This window comes from Eurosta solidaginis, chromosome 3, assembly GCF_040869045.1.
Source record: "Eurosta solidaginis isolate ZX-2024a chromosome 3, ASM4086904v1, whole genome shotgun sequence".
NCBI lineage: Eukaryota > Metazoa > Arthropoda > Insecta > Diptera > Tephritidae > Eurosta > Eurosta solidaginis.
In genome coordinates, this window is record NC_090321.1 from 267,903,266 (window position 1) to 267,927,924 (window position 24,659).

At 38.7% G+C, this 24,659-nt stretch overlaps 2 protein-coding genes across 3 annotated transcripts in view; one reads left to right on the forward strand and one right to left on the reverse strand.

Moving 5' to 3' along the window:
- Nucleotides 1-24,226, reverse strand: part of Gr59e (Gustatory receptor 59e) — a 39,334-nt gene extending 15,108 nt beyond the window's left edge. Inside the window, exon 1 of the mRNA XM_067776370.1 lies at nucleotides 24,092-24,226. The gene's annotated coding sequence lies outside the window, so the exon portion shown is untranslated. The remainder of the gene's footprint in view (nucleotides 1-24,091) is intronic.
- Nucleotides 5,008-24,659, forward strand: Gr59f (Gustatory receptor 59f). 2 transcript variants are annotated; one of them, XM_067776373.1, is made up of 4 exons: nucleotides 5,008-5,606; nucleotides 24,000-24,062; nucleotides 24,127-24,216; nucleotides 24,288-24,659. In XM_067776373.1, exons 1-4 carry the CDS (start codon nucleotides 5,430-5,432, stop codon nucleotides 24,384-24,386), a joined length of 429 nt encoding a protein of 142 aa, XP_067632474.1. In that variant the 5' UTR covers nucleotides 5,008-5,429; the 3' UTR covers nucleotides 24,387-24,659. The 2 variants fall into 2 exon arrangements, with proteins under 2 accessions (XP_067632474.1, XP_067632473.1); XM_067776372.1 differs by lacking the exon at nucleotides 5,008-5,606 and adding an exon at nucleotides 17,374-18,832.

Sequence of the window (24,659 nt, forward strand, 5' to 3'; positions counted from 1 at the left end):
AAATAGCATTAAGTATCTTGTTGTTTATAACCGATATTTAATGTATACCCTCAAAGGAGAAAATTTTAAATAAAAAAATTAAATAACAATATAGTAAAATAAAATTGAATAAAACAAAGTAAAATAAAAATAAAAATAATAAAATAAAATAAAATAAAATAAAATTTAATAAAACCAAATAGAATATAATCATCTCTATTTAATTACCGAGACATGCTCGTACTGCTTTATACAATTGTTTTGTTATTGATATTAGAGAAAAATTGCAAAGTTTACAAACGGCGATGGTTACTAAGACATGTTTCTGAATTTCTTGTTTGTGGTTTTAGTGGTGCAACCATGAAGAAGATTTCTTTTCAACCGCTTTTTAAATCGACATCCAATGTACAATAACAACTGGAGAAAGGTGCTAGATATTCATTTGATAACTATTAATTTCTCAAAATCTCTCCAAGGTTGGAGAATATTTTAAATAAAAATAAAATAAATAAAAAGATGATAAAAAAATTTAAGGACTACCTTTATATAAATGGACCAAAAAATAGAAGGCAATTTTTCCTTTAATACAGACATAATCTTGTTGAATTTTGACTAAACCACTTTAACAATAGCTCTTATAAAAGGATTTTGGGATTTAAAACTATAAAGGTGCAGCGCAATCTTTCAATTTAAGGCAAACCATGTACTTGGGATTAACTAATTGATTATTTAAAATTTAAGCACGCGCTCTACCTTTATAATTTTAAATCCCAAAATTCTTTTACAAGAGCTATTGTTAAAGTTTTTTATTCAAAATTCAACAAGATTATGTCTGTATTAAAGGAAAAATTGCCTTTTATTTTTTGGTCCATTTATATAAAGGTAGTCCTTAAAATTTTTTTATCATCTTTTTATTTTCACTTACTTAAAAATCGATTGCAAGATTCCACTCGTTTTTGAAGGATTTGCAGTTATCTTGACTAGCGCGCCACCTAGCAGAAATTTGTTTTCTATAAGTTGTATTGTCACTAGGCCTCTAACTAAGTGCCAAGTTTCAAGTCTCTAGGTAACCGTCAAGTTAGTTAAAAATGGATTGAAAGATTCCCAAATAAAAATTAATTATCTTAATATCTCGATCCATGTGCCCCCTAGCGAAATTTTTTTGTTCAAATATTGCATTTCCACCAGGTTCTGACTCACGGCGCAAGTTTTAGGTCTCTAGCTCACCGGGAAGTTAATTTAAAATCGATCGCAAGATTCCCCCCGTTTTTAAAGCATTTGCAGTTATCTTGACTAGCGCGTCACCTAGCGGAACTTTGTTTTCTATAAGTTGTATTGTCACCAGGCCTTTAACTAAGTGCCAAGTTTCGAGTCTCTAGGTAACCGGGAAGTTAGTTAAATATGGAATGAAAGATTCCCAAATTAAAATTTGTTTTCTTACCATTTCGATCCGAGTGCGCCACCTAGCGAATTTTCTTTTTTTTTTTTTTTTTGATCAAATGTTGCAGTGTACCGGGTTCTGACCCACGGCCCAAGTTCCAAGTCTCCAGCTCACCGGCAAGTTACTCAAAAATCGATCGCAAGATTCCCCTCGTTTTTCAGGGATTTGTACTTATCTCAATTAGCACGCCACCTAGCGGAACCTTCTTTTCTGCAAATTGTATCGTCATCAAGCCTCGAGCTGTGTGCCAAGCTTTAAGTCTCTAGGTCACCGGGAAGTTAGTTAAAAATGGATTGAAAGATTCCCAAATCAAAATTAATTTTCTTAATATCCCGATCCACGCGCCACCTAGCGAAATTTTGTTGATCAAGTATTGCATTGTCAGCGGGTTCTGACTTACGGCCCAAGCTTCAGGTCTCTAGCTCACCGGGAAGTTACTTAAAAATCGATGGCAAATTCCCTTCGTTTTTTCAGGGATTTTCAGAGATTTCCATTTATCTCGATTCGTCTGCTACCTGGCGGCATTTTGTTTTCCACGAATTGTAGTGCCATATAACAGCAAATTATGTGCTAAGTTACAAGTTTCTAGGTAGCCGGGAAGTTAGATAAAAATGGATTGAAAGATTCACAAATCAAAACTAATTTTCTTAATATCCCGATCCATGCGCCACCTAGCGAAAGTTTTTTGGCAAAATATTGCATTGTCACCGGGTTCTGACTCACATCTCAAGTTTCATATCTCCAGCTCACCGGGAAGTTACTAAAAAATCGATCGCAAGATTCCCCTCGTTTTTCAAGGATTTGTAGTTATTTCACTTCGCGCGCCACATAGCGGAATTTTGTTTTCTCTAAATTGTATTGTCACCAAGCCGCGAACTGTGTGCCAAGTTTCAAGTCTCTAGATCACCTGGAAGTTAGTTAAAAATGGATTGAAAGATTCCAAAATCAACCTTACCAACTCCTCGCCGCCGAACTTGAATAGCTCTGCAGGCAATCCATCAGCGCCCACGGCCTTGTTGTTTTTCAATGTGGTTATTGCTATTCTAACTTCGTCATAATCGGGCGGGGGGACATATATTCCATCATCATCGATTGCGGGATCGGGTTCTTCATCTCTGCGCGGGGAATTGCTGCCTCCATTTAGGAGAGCAGAGAAGTATTCCGTCCATAGTCTAAGCACTCTCTGGACATCAGTTACAAGGTCGCCGTTTTCATTCCTACAGGAGTTTGCCCCGGTCTTAAAACCTTCCGTTTGTTGCCGTGTTTTTTGGTAGAATTTTCGGGCGTTATTCCTGGTGGCTAGCAGCTCAAGCTGTTCGCACTCACGCCTTTCTGCTTCTGCTTTTTTCTTCCTGAAAAGGCGTCTCGCTTCCCTTTCAACTCACGGTAGCGTTCACACACTCCTCATGTCACGCTCGTTTTTAACGTAGCCCTGTAGGCAGCGTCTTTTCTTTCGGTTGCAACGCGGCATTCTTCATCGTACCAGTTGTTTTTTCGTGGCCGCCGGTAATCAATTTTTTCCTCGGCGGCAGTACGAAGTGCTTTGGAGATATGCTTCCACTGCTCCTGTATTCCTTCAGGATGAGTTGTGCTCTCAGAGAGCAGGTGTGAAAGTCGAGTTGCGAAATCATTGGCAGTCTGTTGTGATTGAAGCTTTTCAACGTCTAGCTTTCCTTGTGTTTTTTGTTCCTTGGTTTTAGCCGCGTTGAGGCGGGTGCGTATTTTGGCTGAAACGAGATAATGGTCCGAGTCGATGTTAGGTCCTCGGATCGTGCGCACATCTAAAACACTGGAGGCATGCCGTCCGTCTATCACAACGTGATCGATCTGATTGCGAGTATTTCGATCAGGAGACAGCCATGTAGCTTGATGTATCTTTTTATGCATGAACCTCGTGCTGGATATGATCATGTTTCGAGCACCGGCAAAGTCAGTCAGCCTCAGTCCGTTAGGAGAAGTTTCATTGTGTAGGCTAAACTTTCCGACTGTAGGGCCAAAAACACCTTCTTTGCCCACCCTGGCGTTAAAATCGCCAAGCTCCGACTTTTATATCATGGCGGGGGCAGCGCTCGTATATGCGTTCTAATTGTTCATAAAAAGTGTCTTTCACCTCATCGTCTTTCTCCTCTGTCGGCGCATGGGCGCAGATGAATGATATATTAAAAAAATTTGCTTTTATTCGGATAGCGGCGAGACGCTCGTCCACAGGCGTGAACGCCAGCATTTGGCGACAAAGTCTCTCTCCCACCACGAATCCGACGCCGAAACTGCGCTTATTTGTATGACCACTCCAATATATGTCACAATTTTTGATCTTCTTTCTTCCTTGCTTCGTCCAACGCATTTCTTGGAATGCGGTGATGTTAGATTTTGCTTTGACGAGGGCATCAACCAGCCGGGCATCTGCACCAATCCCATTCAGTGAGCGGACGTTCCAGGTACATGCCTCCAATTCATTGTCCTTCAAACGTTTGCCATGGTCGTCATCAATAGAGAGTGTATTTATCCGAGGCTTGTTGTTATATTTCATTGGAGTATGGTTTTACGTGGCGGGTCCCAAGCCCAGCGCACAACCCGCTCAGCGGGGGTGAAAATATTACTTGGCACGTTTATATAGCGAGCCGCTTGCTCCAAGACAGACGCCCGCTTGCAGCCGCACCTAGAGGTGTACAGACGCTGCCGATGAGATCTCCCCCGGCTAGCCCTTAAACCGATTATGTCAGAGTGGCCTAGCCAGGTTGCCGCCTTCTCACATTAGCTCACCTAGCTACCCAGAGGATACTTGGCCGCAAGCGACCGGCAGTAGTGAGCTGCTTGAACCGCATGCAAAAGAATCGCTCTGGCCATTCCCAGGTGAATGGCGGTCAGAAGCTTTCCCCACTTTCGTGGACTTCTACACACGGCCCCACCCAAAAATTTCCATTATAGCTACTAATTAAATAGGCATATTAGGCTCCTAGAACATAAAAACAGGAAATGTCAATATAAACGCTTAATAAGCTTTTTGTATTTGTCGGGCGGCCGCCGTGGTGTGATGGTAGCGTGCTCCGCCTACCACATCGTAGATCCCGGGTTCACGCCCAGGCCAAAGCAACGTCAACAATTTTAGAAACGAGATTTTTCAATTAGAAGACAATTTTTCTAAGCGGAGTCGCCCCTCAGCAGTTTTTGGCAAGCAGTCCGAGTGTTTTTCTGCCATGGAAAGCTCCTCAGTGAAAACTCATCTATTTTGCAGATGCCGTTCTGAGTCGGCGTAAAAACATGTAGGTGTCGTCCCGCCAATTTGTAGGAAAAATTAAAAGAAGCACGACGTTTATTGGAAGATAAGCTCGGCCTAAAATCTCTTTAAAGTTTATCCCGCCTAGCATTTATTTATTTAATTTATTTATAATGGACCGACCGAAAACAAACAAGATTTTTTATTTTGTAGCCTTGACTTTAATTAAGAGGTATTGTTGTTATTTAAAATTCCTGAAATTTTGACTGAAAATTGTTTGCTTATTTTTTATTCACATGGCTCGATTGGGTATATATAGCGCCCACAAAATTAATCTCGGTGTACTTTATATTTAATAAGTGGTGCAAAAGTTCTTTAAATAAAATGTATTCACGCATTTATTAGGGATCCCGTTTGTAATTCTAAGCGGCCGTTTATCCCAAACGCAAGCACAATTTCGCATAATAAATGGCGTACCTATAGACATAACGGGGAGCCCACATTCGGTTGTTATATATATTTGTTCAAATCAATACGCGATGGATCATTAGTTACCTTGAAATCAGTGGTTACAGTAGCGTCTTGCGTATACCTGTGAAAAGAGAGCGAGTTCGAGGTTATAGGTGGTGTAACCGATATCAGCAAAAGAGACTCAAGAGACGCGCAAACACGCAAAGTGCAGGATATAATTGGTGCTGATGGTTATACTAAAAAATTTGAATGTATGAATATAGCGGTGCTTAAATTGGTTGAATTGGTTTTGCAGAAACGAAGGCAGTAAAGCCAGTAAAAATGTGCGATTGGGAATTAGAAACGGGCGATTTAATGACAATTAGTGGATGGGGCGGTTTGCGGGGTGATAATGTCCTCGAAAGTGCCACAGTATATATAAAACGAAGGGATGAATTGGCCAAAGTGAGCAGAAGTCTAGCCGAACCAGCGATTTGTGCTACATGTGGTGGAGAGAATGTGAGTTTCGGACTTAATGGAGCAGGGGCACTTGTGAGACGCAAACTTTGTGCGGTGTCACAATAATATTCATAGTAGCAAAATTCCGAGTTTATTTACAGATTTAACACATATAAATGTTAAAGTAAAATAAATAAATGTAAGGCGAGATAACCTCCAAAGATATCTAAGGCCGAACTTCTCTTCCAATTTGCGTAGTGCTCCTCTTGATTTTCCCTACAAATTGCCCGGACGGGACCTACATGTTTTATGCCTACTCCGAACGGCATCTGCAAGGCAAATGAGTTTTCACTGAGAGCTTTTCATGGCAGAAATACACTCGGAGCGCTTGCCAAACACTGCCGAGCGGCGACCCCGCGTAGAAAAATTTTCTTCTAATTGAAAAACCTTATTTCAAAAATTTTGATTTTGATTTGCCCGGGGTGTGAACCCAGGGCATACGGTGTGGAAGGCGGAGCACGCTACCATCACACCACGGTGTCCGCCATTAAATATAGCGGTTAGAAATACCGAGAAGGCCTAAAAGGGGCATTAAGCATCACCTCGCCAAGCAGAAATGGACTGTTTATCATCCCTCTTAATAGTTTTACCATGAATAAAACGCCAAGCATCTCCCTACGGCTCTGTAGTGTAGGCAGCTGTAAAAGTTTTAACCGGCTACAGTAGGGTGGTAGATTCCTTGATGGATCCCAGGGCAAATGATTAAAAGCAAAAATTGCTTTTGCACCGATTCAAATTTTTCGCTATTAATCTGATAACGTGGGTTCCAGATAATGGAAGCATATTCCCATATAGGTCTTACTAACGATAAAAAAAGAGTTTTAGTGACATAGGGGTCATTGAATTCCTTTGACCACCTTTTTACGAAAGCCAAAGTCCCTCTATTCTATTCACACAGGATTCGATATGTAATTTGAAGTCCAGTTTAGGGTCCATTATAACGCCAAGATCAGTAAAGTTTGTGACTTCCTTAATGATATAATCACCTATCAAGTACTGATGTGATTTAAAAGATTTCCTCGTAAAACAGATAAACTTGCACTTCGGTAAGTTTAGTGACATGACGTTCACATCACACCACTCAACTAGGTTATTCAAATCCGATTGAAGAAGTGCCCTATCTTCAGGTGAGCGAATGGGCATAACCAGTTTGACATCATCGGCGTACGTTAGCGGCATGCAGTGCTTCAAAACATTTGGAAGGTCAGTAATGAAGAACAGGAACAACACTCGACCAAGGTGACTGCCCTGGGGAACTCCAGAAGATACCTTGATGAATTCAAAGAAGCAATTATTAAGTACAACGGTTTGCTTTCTTCCTTCCAAGTACGAAGAAACCCAAGAGAGAAGCCGTGATGGGAAACCCAATCGATCGAGTTTTAGTAGGAGTAAGGAATGGGAAACAGTATCAAACGCCTTACTGAAATCAGTTTAAATTACATCAACTTCGCAGTTCCCCCTAAAGTTATTGCTTACAAGGGTTGTGAACTTCAGCAAGTTAGACACAGTGGACTTACCCTTGAAAAAGCCATGTTGTAACAGGTCCACTACTGAAGATACCGTAAAATCCAGTTGCTTTGTGACAATTGATTAAATAGTTTTGGAATAGCACAAAGTTTGGCTATTCCTCTATAGTTTGTGACAGAAGATCTACTCCTACTTTTATAAAGTGGTATTATAAATGACTCCTTCCACTTCTTAGGGAATATCCCTTGCCTCATAGAGGCATTAAATAAGCAAGTAAGGGATTGACAAAGAAATTGAGTGCAAGTTCTTAGCACAACAGATGGTATTTCATCAGGTCCATTGGAGTAGGAAATTTTCAGACTTTCCAGATGCCTTAATACCTCATCTGTATGAATATATGGGATACGTACTGAGTTAAGCGAAGGTAACATATATTGATAATCCACCAGAGGGGAGTCAGGGATAGTCGAATATTTAGATTTACAAAAGTCAGCAAACATATTTGCAATCTCGGAGTCGTTACTAGAAATGTGAGCGTTATACTTCATTACAGAAGGAAACCCCTTAATTTTTCTTTTGGAGTTGACGAAGGTATAAAATGATTTTGGATTGGAAGAGATCCTATGCTTAATCTTCATCATTCGGAGTCGCATTAAAACATGTAGGTCCCGTCCGGCAATTTGTAGGGAAAATCAAGAGGAGCACTACGCAAATTGGAAGAGAAGTTCGGCCTTAGATATCTTTGGAGGTTATCGCGCCTTACATTTGTTTATTTTACTTTAACATTTTTATGTGTTAAATCTGTAAATAAACGCGGAATTTTGCTACTATGAATATTATTTTTCATTTCATTTTCATTTCATTTCATTTATTTATTACGGCAAAAAGCCTAATTCATAAATTAAATTATATTACAATTTACTATCTTATTGCTAAGGTTTTACAATATTCATAAAGTTTTGCTTTAAAAGCTACGATTTCATTAAAACTTTTTATATCTATAGGCAGTTCATTGAAACTTTTTAGACCTTTATAAAAAATATTTTGCTGATCTATTTCAGTTCTGAATAAAGGCAGTTTGAAATTGTGTTTATTCCTTTTATTAATGTTATGTGTTTGCTTAACTAATACTACGTTTTTACTTAGATATTCGGGTACATTTTCACTTTTAATATTAAATATAAACTTCATAGCGTGAAAAAAAATCTTTTGCTTGGCACTTAACAAGTTCAAACTTCTCAGCAAATCAGCCGTACGAATATCTCTAGGTTTTTTAAGAATAAATCTCATACATCTGTTTTGCATCTTTTGAAGTTTATCTATTTCTTTGTCTGACACAATGAATAGAATAGATGGGCAGTTTACAAAGTGCGGTTCTATAATGGACTTATATATAATTATTTTGTACTTTTTTTGAATATATTTGGATGTTCTCTGCATAACCCCAATTTTTTTCGCAACTTTCTGGACTGTGTAGTTTATATATTCTTCAAACTTGAGTTTGTTATCAATTATAATTCCCAAATATTTTATACTGTCAACTTTTAGTATGCTTTCATCATTTATTTTTAAACCAATTATATCCTCGTTAACGTTCCTCCTTGTTATTATCATAAATTTGGTTTTATTTATATTAAGTTTCAGTCTATTTCCGCACAACCATTTATACAGGTTATTCAGTTCATGTTGTATTTTAGAAAGTGCAGAATTAATATTATTCTCACTAATCATGATTAATGTATCATCAGCGAATTGTTTAATTTCACAACCTTCAATATCATTAATATAAATTAAGAACAGTATCGGTGCCAAAACTGAGCCTTGTGGTAACCCTATGGGTACTTCCAATTCATAAGACATCACGGTATTTATAACCGTTTTCTGTCTCCTCTGCTTCAAATAGCTGCGAATCCAGTCAAGTTCTATACCAGTTATACCAATACGTTGCATTTTTTTGAGTAAGATCTCCCTATCCACTGTTTCAAAAGCTCGTTTGAGGTCTAGGAAGACTGAAACAACCACTTTTTTATTATTTAACTCTTGTTTCCAGTCATGTGTGACCAAATTAAGAGCTGTCTCACATGAATGTTTCTTTCTAAAGCCTGACTGTTGGTGGGCTAGTATATTATTATCTTCAAGGTATTTCGTTAACTGGTTCTTAACATAAGCTTCAAGTATTTTACAATCACTAGGCAGGGTGTTTATGGGTCTAAGTTCTTCAGGTTTTACTGTCTTTTTAACTTTTTCCACTGGTATCACCGTTGACGTTTTCCACTTTTCTGGTACAAGATCCTCTTCTAGGCTGTTATTGATTATTTGTGCGTAGAAATATCCTGTATACGATATACAGTCTTTAAGTACTCCATCAGATGACACCGCACAAAGTTTGCGTCTCACAAGTGCCCCTGCTCCATTAAGTCCGAAAACCACATTCTCTCCACCACATGTAGCACAAATCGCTGGTTCGGCTAGACTTCTCCTCACTTTGGCCAATTCATCCCTTCGTTTTATATATACTGTGGCACTTTCGAGGACATTATCACCCCGCAAACCGCCCCATCCACTAATTGTCATTAAATCGCCCATTTCTAATTGCCAATCGCACATTTTTACTGGCTTTACTGCCTTCGTTTCTGCAAAACCAATTCAACCAATTTAAGCACGGCTATATTCATACATTCAAATTTTTTAGTATAACCATCAGCACAAATTATATCATGCACTTTGCGTGTTTGCGCGTCTCTTGAGTCTCTTTTGCTGATATCGGTTACACCGCCTATAACCTCGAACTCGCTCTCTTTTCACAGGTATACGCAAGACGCTACTGTAACCACCGATTTCAAGGTGACTAATGATCCATCGCGTATTGATTTGAACAAATATATATAACAACCGAATGTGGGCTCCCCGTTATGTCTATAGGTACGTCATTTATTATGCGAAATTGTGCATGCGTTTGGGATAAACGGCCGCTTAGAATTACAAACGGGATCGCTAAATAAATGCGTGAATACATTTTATTTAAACAACTTTTGCACCACTTATTAAATATAAAGTACACCGAGATTAATTTTGTGGGCGCTATATATACCCAACAATCGAGCCATGTGAATAAAAAATAAGCAAACAATTTTCAGTCAAAATTTCAGGAATTTTAAATAACAACAATACCTCTTAATTAAAGTCAAGGCTACAAAATAAAAAATCTTGTTTGTTTTCAGTCGGTCCATTATAAATAAAATAAATAAATAAATGCTAGGCTGGATAAACTTTAAACTTTAAACGACACCTACATGTTTTTACGCCGTGTCAGAACGGCATCTGCAAAATAGATGAGTTTTCACTGAGGAGCTTTCCATGGCAGAAAAACACTCGGATCGCTTGCTGAAAAACCTCGTTTCTAAAATTGTTGACGTTGCTTTGGCCCGGGCGTGAACCCGGGATCTACGATGTGGTAGGCGGAGCACGCTACCATCACACCACGGCGGCCGCCCGACAAATACAAAAAGCTTATTAAGCGTTTATATTGACATTTCCTGTTTTTATGTTCTAGGAGCCTAATATGCCTATTTAATTAGTAGCTATAATGGACATTTTTAATTAGTTACACAAACAGGTTCATATCTACGCATATTCCAGAGAAACAAAATGAACGCGGCTTTGACAAAACATTTTGCTATACTTTTTTGTATAAGAAAATTTCCTAGTAATTGTTTGTTTATATATATGTATGTATGTATTTTTGCACAGTTGAAACGTGTTTTCAAATTGATATGTGTACAATGGCCATGAATAAACACAGAAAAGTAAAAATGGTACACTTAATTAGTTTTATCTGTTTCCAAACTGCTAATAGTTTCTATTGTATACTTCCATAAAACCAGAGTTCGGAGCAGTGCCCGAAATTCTGGGCAATACCACTCTTCGAACTTAAGTGGACTGACATAATCAATATCTTTCCTTAAGTGTTAATAAAGCGTATTTGTTCTGGATTTAAACGTCTGTCATCTGTCACATATTCGCAAAACTAGCCTAAAACCGTTCCAGTCCGCACCATATGCCAAGATATGATCTTAAAAAAAATAACGAGGTCGTCAAGAAAATCTATATATATAAAAAGAAGTGTACATTTTGATTGTCACTCCATAACTCGAGAACGGATAGAAAGATTGTCATGAAATTTTTAGAAAAGATGCAGGAAGGAGAGATGATGGTTAGTTGATTTTGAAATCCCAAATCGGTTTAGCCATTCTTTAGTTATGATTTTTTTTTAGAAAAAATTCATCTATATTTATAAAAGAAAATGGTGTTAGTTACACTACGCATAACTCAAGAACGGATAAACCGATTTGGCTAAAAATTGGTGGAGAGGTAGCTTAGAACCAGGGAACGCACATATGGTACTCTTTATCCCGTTCTGGCTAGGGCATTGAGATCAAAACGTGGACCCGGGCACCCCTAGAATGTGTTTATACAATATGGATATCAAATGAAAGCTGTTGCTGAGTGCTTTAGTACAGGGTAGTTTTCATACCTATTGGTGACTAAGGTCTCGAGATATAGGCCAAAACGTGGACCCGGATACCCCTAGAATGTGTGTGTTATGGATATCAAATGAAACCTGTTGCTGAGAGCTTTAAAGTAATTTTCATTGTGATATTCGATTTAGTCGCATCAACCTGGCAAAACTGATAAATATGCATGCGAAGCCGATATAAAGATATGAATTAATAATACCCACATACCTATTTACATACGTCCTATTCGATTTGCCTGAAATTTGGTATATCAATTTGCCTATATTAGTATTTACGATGCTTTTTTCAGGGAAGTAGACTAGAGACGGACTGGGACTGGGATTAGGACTAGGACTGGGACTAAGACTGAGACTGAGACTCGGAGTGGGACTGGAAGAAAATACATACCACCCTCTGGGACCGGCAATAGGATATGAAAAAGAATGAGAAAAACTTGAGAGAAGAGAAAAGAGAGAAGGAGACTGAGAAAGAGGTAGAATGAGACGAAGTTGGAGATAGATGAAGCGAAAAATACGGAGGGAGGAGTGAATACAAAGATTAGGAAAAAGTGTAGAGGGGCGAGGGCAGATTTAGACGGATTTGCATACGAATTTTATAACGGCGTCTCTGATAAATTTTGGCCGTCGACCAGTGTTAGCGGTACCCGACAGAAGATGTTCTGGGTCACCCTGGTCCACATTTTGGTCGTTATTTCGAAAACGCCTTCACATGTACAACTAAGGGCTACTCCCTTTTAAAACCCTCATTAATACTTTTAATTTGATACGCATATCGTACAAACGCATTCTAGAGTCAGCCCTGGTCCACCCTTATTGCGATATCTCGAAAAGGCGTCCACCTATAGAACTAAGGCCCACTACGTTTTATATAATCAATAACACCTTTCATTTGATACACATGTCATACAAACACATTCCAGGGTTACCCGAGGTACATTTTGCTAAATAATGATTTTCCATTATTTTGTCTCCAAAGCTCTCAGCTGAGTATGTAATGTTCGGTTACACCCGAACTTAGCCTTCCTTACTTGTTATATATATAGATATAGATAGACTGAAGTTAACCAAACATTTTTAACGGCGGCAAATTACTAAACGTCCAAAAGGAAGAACAGCCAAACTCAACAATGCAGTCAAACTTTAGGTGTTAAAATAACCTAAGTTTGTACGGCAGCCATGGTTCTGAAGAATCCCATTTGTAGGGAAGGTGCGACGCCCCTTTTTTCCCTATTCCACATTTTACTCGAGGTCTTAGGACTTAACGTCATATAGCTCCTTACCAATTTTCATTATCCTACCATTACTACATCCAGAGATATGCAGTATGATATATTCCATTTGTATGGGAGGTGCCACACCCCCTTTTTCCTAATTCCACATTTTATTGGTGGTGTTAGGGATTGACTTCATATAACTCCTTACTGAATTTCAATGTTCTTGCTTGTATACCTTCAGAGCTATGCAGTATCAAAGATTCCATTTGTATGGGAGGTGCCACGCCCCTTTTATATATCGAAATTATTTTTAGCCTAAAACCTTCGTGTTGATCGAAGGAACCTATAGCTAAAATTTGGTGATGATGGTAGTGTGGAAAATTCGTTTCCATAGCGAACACACACACACACATATCCATAATTTGATTTTTATATATATAGATTATTTTATTATGTTTTATTTGGTTTTATTCATTTCATTTTATTTTATTTTACGTTATTTCAATTTTATTTTATTTTATTTCACTTCATTTCATTTCACTTCTTTTTATTTTGTTTTATTCAATTTTATTTTATTTTACTTAATTATATTTTTTTTTTATTTAATTTTTTTTTTTTATTTATTTTATTTATTTTTATTCTTTTTTAATTAACTAACAAAATATGTAGTTTACAAAATTGTTGCAACCAACAAAACGAATAAATACTACAACTTTAATATTCTCGCCTTTGTTTTTGTAAGCACTTAAAATATCAGCAGCACTTAAAATTGCACCTTTGCTCATATTTGCTGTCTCCAGCGCCTTGCTTTCAGAAAAACCACTCTCTTCGTTCAGGCCATATTAAATCTGAGTAATACTCAGTTCTTTTGTTGGATACATGGTGATTTTCTCAACATGAAAAAATCTAACACGCGTAGCGTCCATAGCATGATAAAAATATTAGAAGGTAAGACCATTCTCTCTTTTTGGCGGCCATAATGGTTTTTTTCATTTTTAAAAAAAATTTAAAATCACTCTCTTAAACTTTGTGGAAATGCCAAACCAAAGAAAACACAAAAAAAATTGTTGGTTTGAGGTTTTTCCCTTTTTTTAAGAAACGAATGCTGGAGACCACTGCTATTGATTTCTCATTCATCCTTCTTCACTTGGTTGATACGTCTTTAACCCTAAATATGCTGAAACTTCACTTTATAAGAGACTAGAAGACCCGGCAGACGTTGTCCTGCCCTAAATTTGGCTTATCTGCATACATTTTAATAAGCTTTTTCCGTCTGACTCTGCCCTCCCCTTTCCCCCCTCTTCACTTTTTCCTAATCCTTTTATTCACTCCTCCCTCCGTATTTTTCCCTTCATCTGGTATGTATTTTATTCCAGTCCCAGTCCCAATCCCACTCCGAGTCTCAGTCCCAGTCCTAGTCCTAATCCCAGTCTCAGTCCGTCTCTGGATAATATATTACTCTGTTCCAAAGCAGTCATCAACAGCTTTCATTTGATATCCATATTGTATAAACAATGCCTAGGCATTCACTGGCCTAAGTTTTGGCCTATATCTCGAGACCCTGTACCTGTAGTAACCACCTCGTGAGGTTTACGCAACTTGTGTGAAAGTTTGAACAAAATCGACCGACGCACCTCTTCAAACACCGACGACCAACTAACACACATTTTAGCCTTTCTTTTTATATACATAGATTTTTATTTTTCACACTTCACTATAATATTAAAACGAAATGCAGATTTTCGTTGCTTGTGAAATTAGGCTTAAAAATTGCACATGGAACAACTAAAGACTCTCCTGTATTAAAAAAAATGTCATAGTACCTCTAAATCGCGGGCCCCCTCAGAAACGCCCCCCCCCCCCGTCCCCCTCTCGGCGGCCTGGTAATGTGCTATACTTGATATCATTCGCAATAATATTTTTTATTGATAAGCAGGTTGTTTAATTAAACACCAAGCAATTACACGGAAGTATATCCGCATCACATGAAAATATGAGTGCCACTGCGTATACGTAACATTTTAATATTACGTATAAACAAATAAAAAAATTGCAATAATATAATATTGCGACTATAAACTGAGATATAACCCATCCGATATTTCAAGTTAAATCAAACTACACACGGCGTGCAAAAAAAATCAAAATCGGTTCAGTAGTTTAGGAGTCCATTGGCCTCAAAGCTGTGACACGTGTTTTTTATATATTAAGATTAGCAATCTCAAGTGTCTCCGCTACTGCGGAAAAAATGATCTTGGAGTATTCTCTGGTTTGTTTTGGCCCTTTTTCTCGCGGTTGGAAGATACATTTTTAATTGGCGCTTAACCGTTTAGGAGATGCTGGTCGCTGCGTAACAAGTCACTCCAGCTAACCCTGTTCCGCGATAACTGACGCCAACAGTGGGCACCAAGAGAGATCAAAGTCTTCTCCCACTTGCTTCTCCGAACCCAGGGGAGATCTTCTGGAGATAACTTGCCCACGCCAGCAAAAACGCTGTAGCTCTTCGCATATTAGCTAAACATCATCATCCAGTTGGAGTATGATAGTTTGGTGAGGCTGAATTTACCGGCTGAACGGCCAAAGTCTGTCGCCGCGGGGTAGAGCTAGTGTGTTGGCCTATCCATCAAAAATATTTAAGAAAATTTGTTTAAATGGTATTGATTGTCCCTCGGCGTTACCTTGGCAAAAGTTCGTCCGCCTTAGCCGATAAAGTTTTGGGTCGGCACAAAACATATATTTAGGTGAGCTAGTTCGTAGAAAAATGAATACACGATACGTAGCCTTCGAATTGGATCTATACTTTATCTCCTCGGATATATATCACAACAAATATTATTATTAGTAGATATGTATCTCCTACGTACACCTTCGCGGTAAGTCGGGTCTTTTTCTCGTTGCGCAGACGCAGAAATTATTATATTCTGCAGAAATTTATTCTAAACAATTTGTTGAAGAAAATTCCTCAGATGAGGATCTGAGGATCGTGGACTGATGTTTCTTTTTGCGGGAAACAACAATACAATTCTTGAAATACAAATTTTGGAATGCGGTTGACCGTTGAGATTTCTTTCCCACCAAAAATACTGAAAGAGGTGTCAAAAGACTCGTATTAACCTCGACAACAAGAATCCGAAGGGGGAAAATAAAAATTTTAGATCATTCAAAGATATTAACGAAAACCCGAAAAATTATCCCGGAGTGCTCCGAAACCGAGAGTGGGATCCATAGTATTTTTACGCAGAACTCCTTTCTGCATTGGAGGACTTTGGCCGCGCTTATGAAAAATTACTCTGGGTGGGTTCAACACCGGTTTGGAGACCAAAACTATATCCGCGCAAAACACTTATGTTCACCATTTTTTTTGTGGGTACCACAAAATCATCAAAATTATAACAACCACATGAAAATGTTCACTTTCTTTTGCAAATATATCTTGAGAAGACCCAAAATTGTTTACCTCCGCTTTCGGATTCGTGGTCCTGGATCCTGAAGCCCCTCTTGATATTTTTGGACGTGTATTAAGAGTGTCATGCCGCCGTATAGAATTACCAAATATATTACAGCATGATGTAATAAAGACAAGGTTGTCTATGAAGTGACAGCTCATTTTGAAAACTCCCATACAATACGAATGATGAGAGAAAGGGGAAGAACAGAGGAGGCCGTTTTTTGAAATAGTATTAAATATGGTACTTTTTTGTATCAAAGCACTAAGTGCATTTCTTACATTTTTCATTAAAATATTAATACAAGTTTATGACAGGCTCTCCGAATATACTTTAAGTTTGCCATACTACACATGAATTCAAGAACAATAGGTACACGAAGCATTTGAAGAAATGATAGAGATATATCTCTAAGTGGCCGGCCTTGCATGTTTTATGCAAACTCCAAACTGCATCTGCTAGGCCTGCTAAGTTCTCGCTCAGAAACTTTTTATAGCAAAACCAGAGATGTGTCGCTTAGTTTGTGTTCCGAAGGGCAAAATCTATATATATAAAAAGAAAGGCTAAAATGTGTGTTAGCTTGTCGCCGCTGTTTGAAGAGATGCGTCGGTCGATTTTGTTCAAACTTTCACATAAGTTGCGGTGGTTATTATATAGGTTTGGTTGCGATCGATGCACAAATGCTAGAGTCTTGAGATTAAAACGTGGACCTGGGTAATCCTGGGACGAGTTTGTACAATATGGGTATCAAATAAAAGCTGTTTATGAGTACTTTGATACGGTGTATCAAACTATGATCTCGATATATAGGCCAAAAAAGGACCCAGGTACCCCTAGAATGTGTTTATAGAATATGGATAACAAATGAAAGCTGTTGATGAGTGCTTTTTCATACCCCTGGGTGACTAGGGTCTCGAGATATAGGCCAAGACGTGGACCCGGATACCCCTAGAATGAGTGTGTAATATGGATATCCGCCGAAGCCTCTGGTGCTGCATGCTTTAATATTTGTGATTCGTTTGGCTGCCCATCTACCTTTTTGGAGCGGTCTTACCACAAGCCTGCCACCTTCTTATTTCCGGCCCTAATAGGTCGATGGAGATTGTTCCAGTTATCACTTGCACGACTAGTCCAAATACAGTGCGTTAAGTGGAGGCTAATTTCAGAAAGTGAAAGTTTGACAGTTTTCAATATGTAAGCCAAACCAAAATATAGGGTTCCGCATTCCATTCAGGTTTCTTGAAACACCTGTTGCTGTCATTTTTTTTTTTTTTTTTGCAAATTTTATTGTTGTCCTTTACGCTATTAGTTGACATGTAGACCATCTCAATCCTTACTAATTAGGAGGGTTTCACTGTACCTATGTACATATGTGGCATCTCATACTAAAATCAAATTACATTCATATGTCAACAGTCATTAATCAAAGCATACGTTGACCATTAACATCGACCGTTTAAAATTGACGGAAAAGGCTTCGTGCAATACCGTTAAACTTGTATAGCTCATCCATTCAGTTTGTAACTTCAATCGCTACCAAACAAAATGTTGCCGGCAATTGTACATGGAAGTTCATATAATAAAAAATCAGTGCAAAAAACTCAAGCATTACTAAATACTCCAACTAAACCGATTAACGCCGATGAATTGGAAGCATCTTTATACCGATCAATGTATACTTTTTTAATAATTTCTGAAATTTGTATTTGTCGACCTTATGGGGCACACCAGCACAAACCGACCAATAGTCGTTGCGATCAACTACTGCTTTTATTACAACTAATATGGAGTATATTGATTTACGTCATTCTTATTGTTGCAATGTACTCCGAATTTACACAATCGAATGTCGATTTGCCCACTGTGCAGAAACCGCTTTACCTTTGCGAATATATCTTCTATTTGTTGCATACATTTTATATTATTTTCACTAGTTTTTCATGTCATCATAGGATACGTCGTTTAATTCGTACCATCGCAGAATTTGACGAAACCCTGTCTTGTAGTTTTGACAACACACATAGTAATTACAACAGATTGACACGCTTCTTACGAATTCATATGCTATTTATACTGTTATATTTCATTGTAACCGTTATTGTCATCTATTTCTATTGCAAAGGTGAATTCATTCCTTATATTCGCGCTTTGGCCTCGTATGTGGTTTCAAATACTATATTATGTTTCTCGCTGATTCAATACTACACCTTTTTATATGTCACCAGTCAACGTGCTAATCGTCTTAATAAGATATTAATCGTAGAGTTTTCACAAAAGGCAAGTTCAAAAGTTTTGTGGCAGAAGCTGCAGCGGATTCGTCTTTTATATTCGGCACTGCAAGTATTTACGAAAGATGTGAACAATTTATATGCGCCCTCAGTGGTGTTGATATATATTGGATCCATAACGAATTTTTCAGTAAATCTATTCTTATTATATAAACTTTTGGATGAAACAAATGAATTGCGCCTTGTGTGGATTATGTTTTCGGGCGTTTGGTCGTGTCTGCATATAGCGAAGATGTTTCTCATAATCTATTATAACTGCAGAGTTGAGGAGCAGGTAAGTTTAGTGTAGTGCTTTAAAAACTAATGTATTACATCTACAACAAAGTCACTTACTATTTTCAGGGTATTAGGTTAAACCAAGATTTTTGTAGTTATTTTTGCAGATAGCCTCCAAAACATGATATTTGCTTTCGAAGTTCGAAATTTTACCCTTTCTAATAAATTTATTTATTTATTTATTAAATGTATATCTTTGCTGCCGTTTCGAAAACGTTCTACTTCATAAAACTTTTGAAACCTACATCCATTTCGTAGTCCCACTATATTTCCTCTCACTTATCTTCTTTCTGTCTTATTTCTTCGTTTCTCCTTGTCCTATTCCCACTCCAGTCTTGCATTAATACTATTTATTAGTATAAGTCGGCTTCTGGTCCTTCCCGAAGTTAAACGTTCTTAAACATTAAATTTGTCAAAGAGGTACCTCGAATTGCAAGCAAATCGCACCTAAGTTAGAATTTTTATAAGAAGCCGGCCCTTGGTCCACTTCCCTCAAATGAAGGTTTTTTAAATATTTGTGACAAATATTAGTATCACTAATCTGATACTAAGTAAATAAAGGCACAACAATAATAAAGCAAGCTGCCACTCTTTTGTACGTAAATAAATTAATCATCATTTACACACATACATACAAGGCAACGAAGAAATAACTCACATACAGATGTAGTCATCAGCCGAAGTGTTACTCACACATACACACGCATACATGTAGCTCAATTACCAAGCACGAGATACAGCAGTTATAGGAGGCGAAACGTCTAGACTACTAGTAGTAGTAGTAGTAGAAATATGCGAATGAAGCAACGGAGAGTATAAAAGCAGCGCAAGTTGAGTAGTCAGCTATCAGTTTGATTTAAGCACGCTATTAGCTGTGAAGTTTAAGTGTTATTGTGAAGTTCTCTCAAAGTAGTCTAATAAAGCCCATTTTGCATTATTGAATATTGGAGTGATTAATTCAACAGTTTAGCGATTCGAACGTTAGCAGAAGGTTTGGAATAAGCGGGATTTCCACAGAATTCGTTACAATATTAAGCTTGCAAAAAAAAACTTGCATCAAATTTCAAGCTATTCGCACCGCAAGGTTTTTTTTTTTGTTTTGTAATAATTCGGTCTCTTTTCCACTTTCCAAAAAGAGAAGTTTCTCAAATAATAAGCTAGTCAAGCAAATCGCAACATAAATTTCGAAAAGGTCGGTGCCTGGTCTATTTTCCGAAACAAAAAATTACCCAAATAAAAAGCTAGTCAAGGAAGTACCAAATTTCAATGAAATCTTACCATAACTTTATTTAATTTAAAATAAGTCAGGCCCTCGGGAAGATAATAAGGAAAACGGATCAAATTGCGAGTTTAAAGCATCATCAAATCCGCTTGAACACTCACACAAAATTGTATCATAGTCGGTTCGGTCGTTTAGGAAGAGCTCAATCACAAACACACGCACAAAAAAAGGATGTAAATTAAGATACGCTACCGACTTTGGCGATTGTTTTAAACAACTGTGCATGCCTAATACATATGTCCTCCCTAAAATTTCAAGTTTGTGCTGTTAAAATGAGGAAGAAATTACAAAAACCCTCTTATCTTATATATACGACCAATCTTAACAATTTCCTTTAGAGAACAATGATTGTAATGCATGTAAGAATCTCATCCAAATTCAATACCTCACATAAACTAAATTTGTCCATAGTGTTTTCAGAATTTGTTTGACGACCTACGGAAGAGCCTGAATAAGGTGCCAGGAGTTATGTTATAGAATAACTTCTCTCTCTCTGGGCAAATACTAACAGTTTTCTAGAACCATGCTTAATTACTGCCCCGACATCTGGCAACTCTGTCACCCTTATAGCTGGAGGCTTGACCTGGCGAGCGCAGGATACGAACACAGAACGTGCTTAACCATTTCTTCCGGCAGCTCGCCCTTCTTACATCGGATGTTACTGACGAACTCTCCTTATCAGTGTCCAGTTAGTATGCCCATCATTAGCTTTAAGTATTCTCTCTTCAGATATGCGAGCCACTTTGTGTGTATCGTAGGATTCGAACATGGTCTTAGAAATTTTTGCAGCCACGCCTTTCCTCCTTGATGGATCATATGCAAATCTTGTATGCTTTTGATTTCTGTCAAACTGATTGAGGCGTCTACCGTCGATTTAGCGCTAGTGCCGCGCCCTCCTTTGCCAACTCATCAGGCTTCTCGTTACCTTCTATCCCTTTCTCACCAGAAATCGTAGTATAGATGTATGGTCCGGCCGGAGCGAAGTTTTTTCAATGCCGGCGCCTGACTATCAATATATATATTGACGCGACTGTCGATTAAGCACGCTTCCCCCAGAATTTTTGCTGCTTTTTTCACGGCTATAATTTCCGACTGAAAGACGTTGCAGCAATCTGGCAGCCTGTAGGGTCTATTTGTTTCTGGATCGACACAGTAAACAGCAGGCGCGACCCCTTCCGTTAACTTAGAACCATCGGTATACACGTGTATAGTATGCTCTGCCATTTTTGCACCCTCCGGCCCAATTGTGGCCCCAAGATCTCTTGCGAAGCTAAGGCATGGTACCATATATTATGTTTGCCCGATATTAGATGGCGCTATACTGCTGTGGCCATCAGGCCTGCACTCAAGCTTCCCCGAGGCGATATTTTTGGCCATTAGGTATTCAGGCGGGATGTGTAGAATGACATGCAAAGCTGCTGTCAGGGTAGGTTTTAGGGCTTTCGTTATGCTAATCATTGATAACCTGCATATCCTCTCAAGGTTTTGGTAAACGTACTTTTTGTTTGGCTGTCCACCAAACGAGGACCCCATAACAAAGTATGGGTTTGACATTTGCCATAAATACGCAATAAGAGAGTTTGGATGTCAGGCCCCACGTGCATCACAACGTCTTCTTGCCTGCATACAATGCCACGGAGGCTTTCTTCGCTTTCTCTTTCACATGTAGTTTTCACGACAACCTGCTATCTAGTATAATTCATAGATTTTGTGCTATATTTGTCTTGTGGCTTAGGCTTAGTCCAATCAGGAACCTTTTATTTCTCAGTTAATGGAACTAGGTCGATTTTTTTCACGTTGGCGGCTATACCGACTCCAGATGCCCAGGCATGTAGACCTCGAAGTGCCTGATCCATCAGAGATCTGGGCCCGTATTACGTGTTATAATCAGTAACTGAAACCTATTTTCACTCAAACGATACTATGCAACTGTAAAACTATTTCTAAAAATTGTTATAAATTGCGGATCCAACAACTACTCTTTGTCGTTAGTTCACATATGTCATTAATCCGATCCAGCCTTTCAGAGCAATTGTGATTTAAAAATGGGTTTGAATGACAGAACGTAACTCGTGATTGAACCCCGTTCTCAAAGACAAATACCCCGAACTTGCACTTGAGGAAAGCAACCCCCAGCGAGATGCGCGTCAATCCAGCTCAACTTAGATATGGGTACTGTAATAAGTTAAACTTTTACTTATCCGTGATGCCGGAGCGTGTATAGGAGGAGGCATATTGATGAGCTGCATGAGATTTGCGCAGATAAAAACCCAAAGGCTTCGCTGGCTAGGTAATGTTATGCGAATAGACGAAGGCGCTCCGGCTAAAAAAGTATTTCAAATGACACCGACATTTGAAAGCAGAGAAAGGAAAGACCCCCAGGCCAATCAGTCTCTCGTCGTTTCTTCTTAAGACTTGAATGGTTGATTTACCTGTACCTACTGGAAAGCATACCTCGGGAGTTACTGTCGGCTTCACAGCATGCGTACTGCAAGGGCAGATCGACGGAAACGGCACTCCATTCGATTGTAAAGCAAATAGAGGGGTCCCTAGAACACAAAGAGTTTGCTCTGGGTGCCTTTCTAGACATCGAGGGGACTTTTAACAATGTCTTACCGGGGGGCAATCGAAAGAGCTCTGGTTGGTTTAGGAGTCGAGTCGGCTCTGGTTGAATTTATTAGCAAAATTATATGTGGCAGAATTTTCGCAGCGGAGTGGGGAGGGGCCATGATTGAGAGGAAGGTGTGCAGGAGCACGCCACAGGGGGGTGTGCTGTCTCCTCTGCTCTGGGTTGTGGTTTGTCAAGAGCTAAATGTAAGCCGCAAGTTTAAGTTGGCTGATCACTGCAGTGTATTCCAAGCGGAAGTTGCTGCGATTAAGGATGCGGTGGATGAAACGCTATCAAGTGCTACTACGGTTAGGGAATTTAACATCTACTCTGATAGCCAAGCGGTTATCAAGGCCTTGAGCTCAACTACAGTGCGATCGAGGGTGGTCTGGGAGTGCCTTACCTCGCTTGCGATTGCATCGAATTATGTTACAATCAAGATTATCTGGGTCCCGGGCCATAGTGATATCCCGGGTAACTGTCAACCGGATCTCTTAGTCCGCATCGGTACAATTGAACCGGATGAAGATGGCTGTAGGGATTTCGGAATTCCGCTGGCCACTTGTGGATTGCTCCTCCATAGCTAGGCCTCGAGTCAGCGCAGCAAACGTTGGGCGGACACCACGTCTTGCAAGGTAGCAAGATCTTTCTGGCCGAAATTGGATGGCAGGTCTGCTGAAATAATTGGGTTCACTAAGGCACACCTATCAATGGTCATTGGGGTTTTGACAGGGCACTGTCCCATGGGTATCCATGCGGTACGTCTCAATATACTGGAAACTCCATCCTGCTGCTGCTGTATGGAGGATGATGAGGTGGAATCACCAAATCACTTTATGCTTGATGGCCCAGCTTTTGCCAGAACTAGGCGAAAGTACTTCGGTCGCGACTCATTTGGATCTCCCGAAGATGTATCCAAAGTTAAGATCGATATCATTCGGAGCTTTATCGTTGCTACCCAACGATTCTCTAAGTAGCTAGATCTAAGTCACCGTTATTTTTGTTGTATGTGGTATCACAACGGACCTTCGTGTTGTCCAAGTGAGTTTTCCTTATCAGGGCAGCTATCACCTAACCTAACCTAACCTAAAGATCTCCACTGAGTTGTGAGCGGCATGTGTGGCTCCCTTTCTGCTCACAATTGGCGTCAGTTATCGCGAAACAGGGATAGCTGGCGTAACTTGTGATTGATGATGATGATGACGATGATGATGATAGTTAATAAGTATGTAGTGTTAAAAAGTTGCTTAGTTACTTACATTTGTTCCTTTCTAGAAATCGAATGCAATGTTATTAATGAATGAAATTAAAGCTCAAAACGCGGAAATGGAGGAATCGGTTAGTGATAAAAAATAGATACATTTTACCTGGATATTCTTCATTCCTTTCTTTATCATTACAGGTCACACACTTCACGATGCAATTAGCTATAAATACGAGATCAAATGTTGTATGTGGCGTTGCCGTATTAGATATGAGTTTTGTCACATCAGTGAGTTCGAATGAGGCCTGAATATATATTCCAAATTTCTTATTTTTGAATGTACACCTTTTTGTTTATAGATACTCGTAGGTGTAACGACTCTTTTCATATTTTTACTGCAATATGACATTACATATGATGCTCTAATGCAGACTCGAATTGCTGCAAATCTCAATTAAGCAAATTAATCATTTCGATTTAAGTTGAAATACATGTGAGGGCGTTATTGTATTAAAAACTACCTAATTACACGCATATCCGTACCACCTGAAAACAAGGGTACCGGTGCGTATACGTAACATATTGTTATTATCATCGGGTCCCTTTTCGCTCTTATTTATTATTTGGTTGTAAAGATGGGGATTCGGGCTATTAGCGAGATTTTGGGCAATTTTAGTCGTAGTGTTTTTGTTTAGCTATATTTTATTAAAATAATTTGTTAAAAATAAACG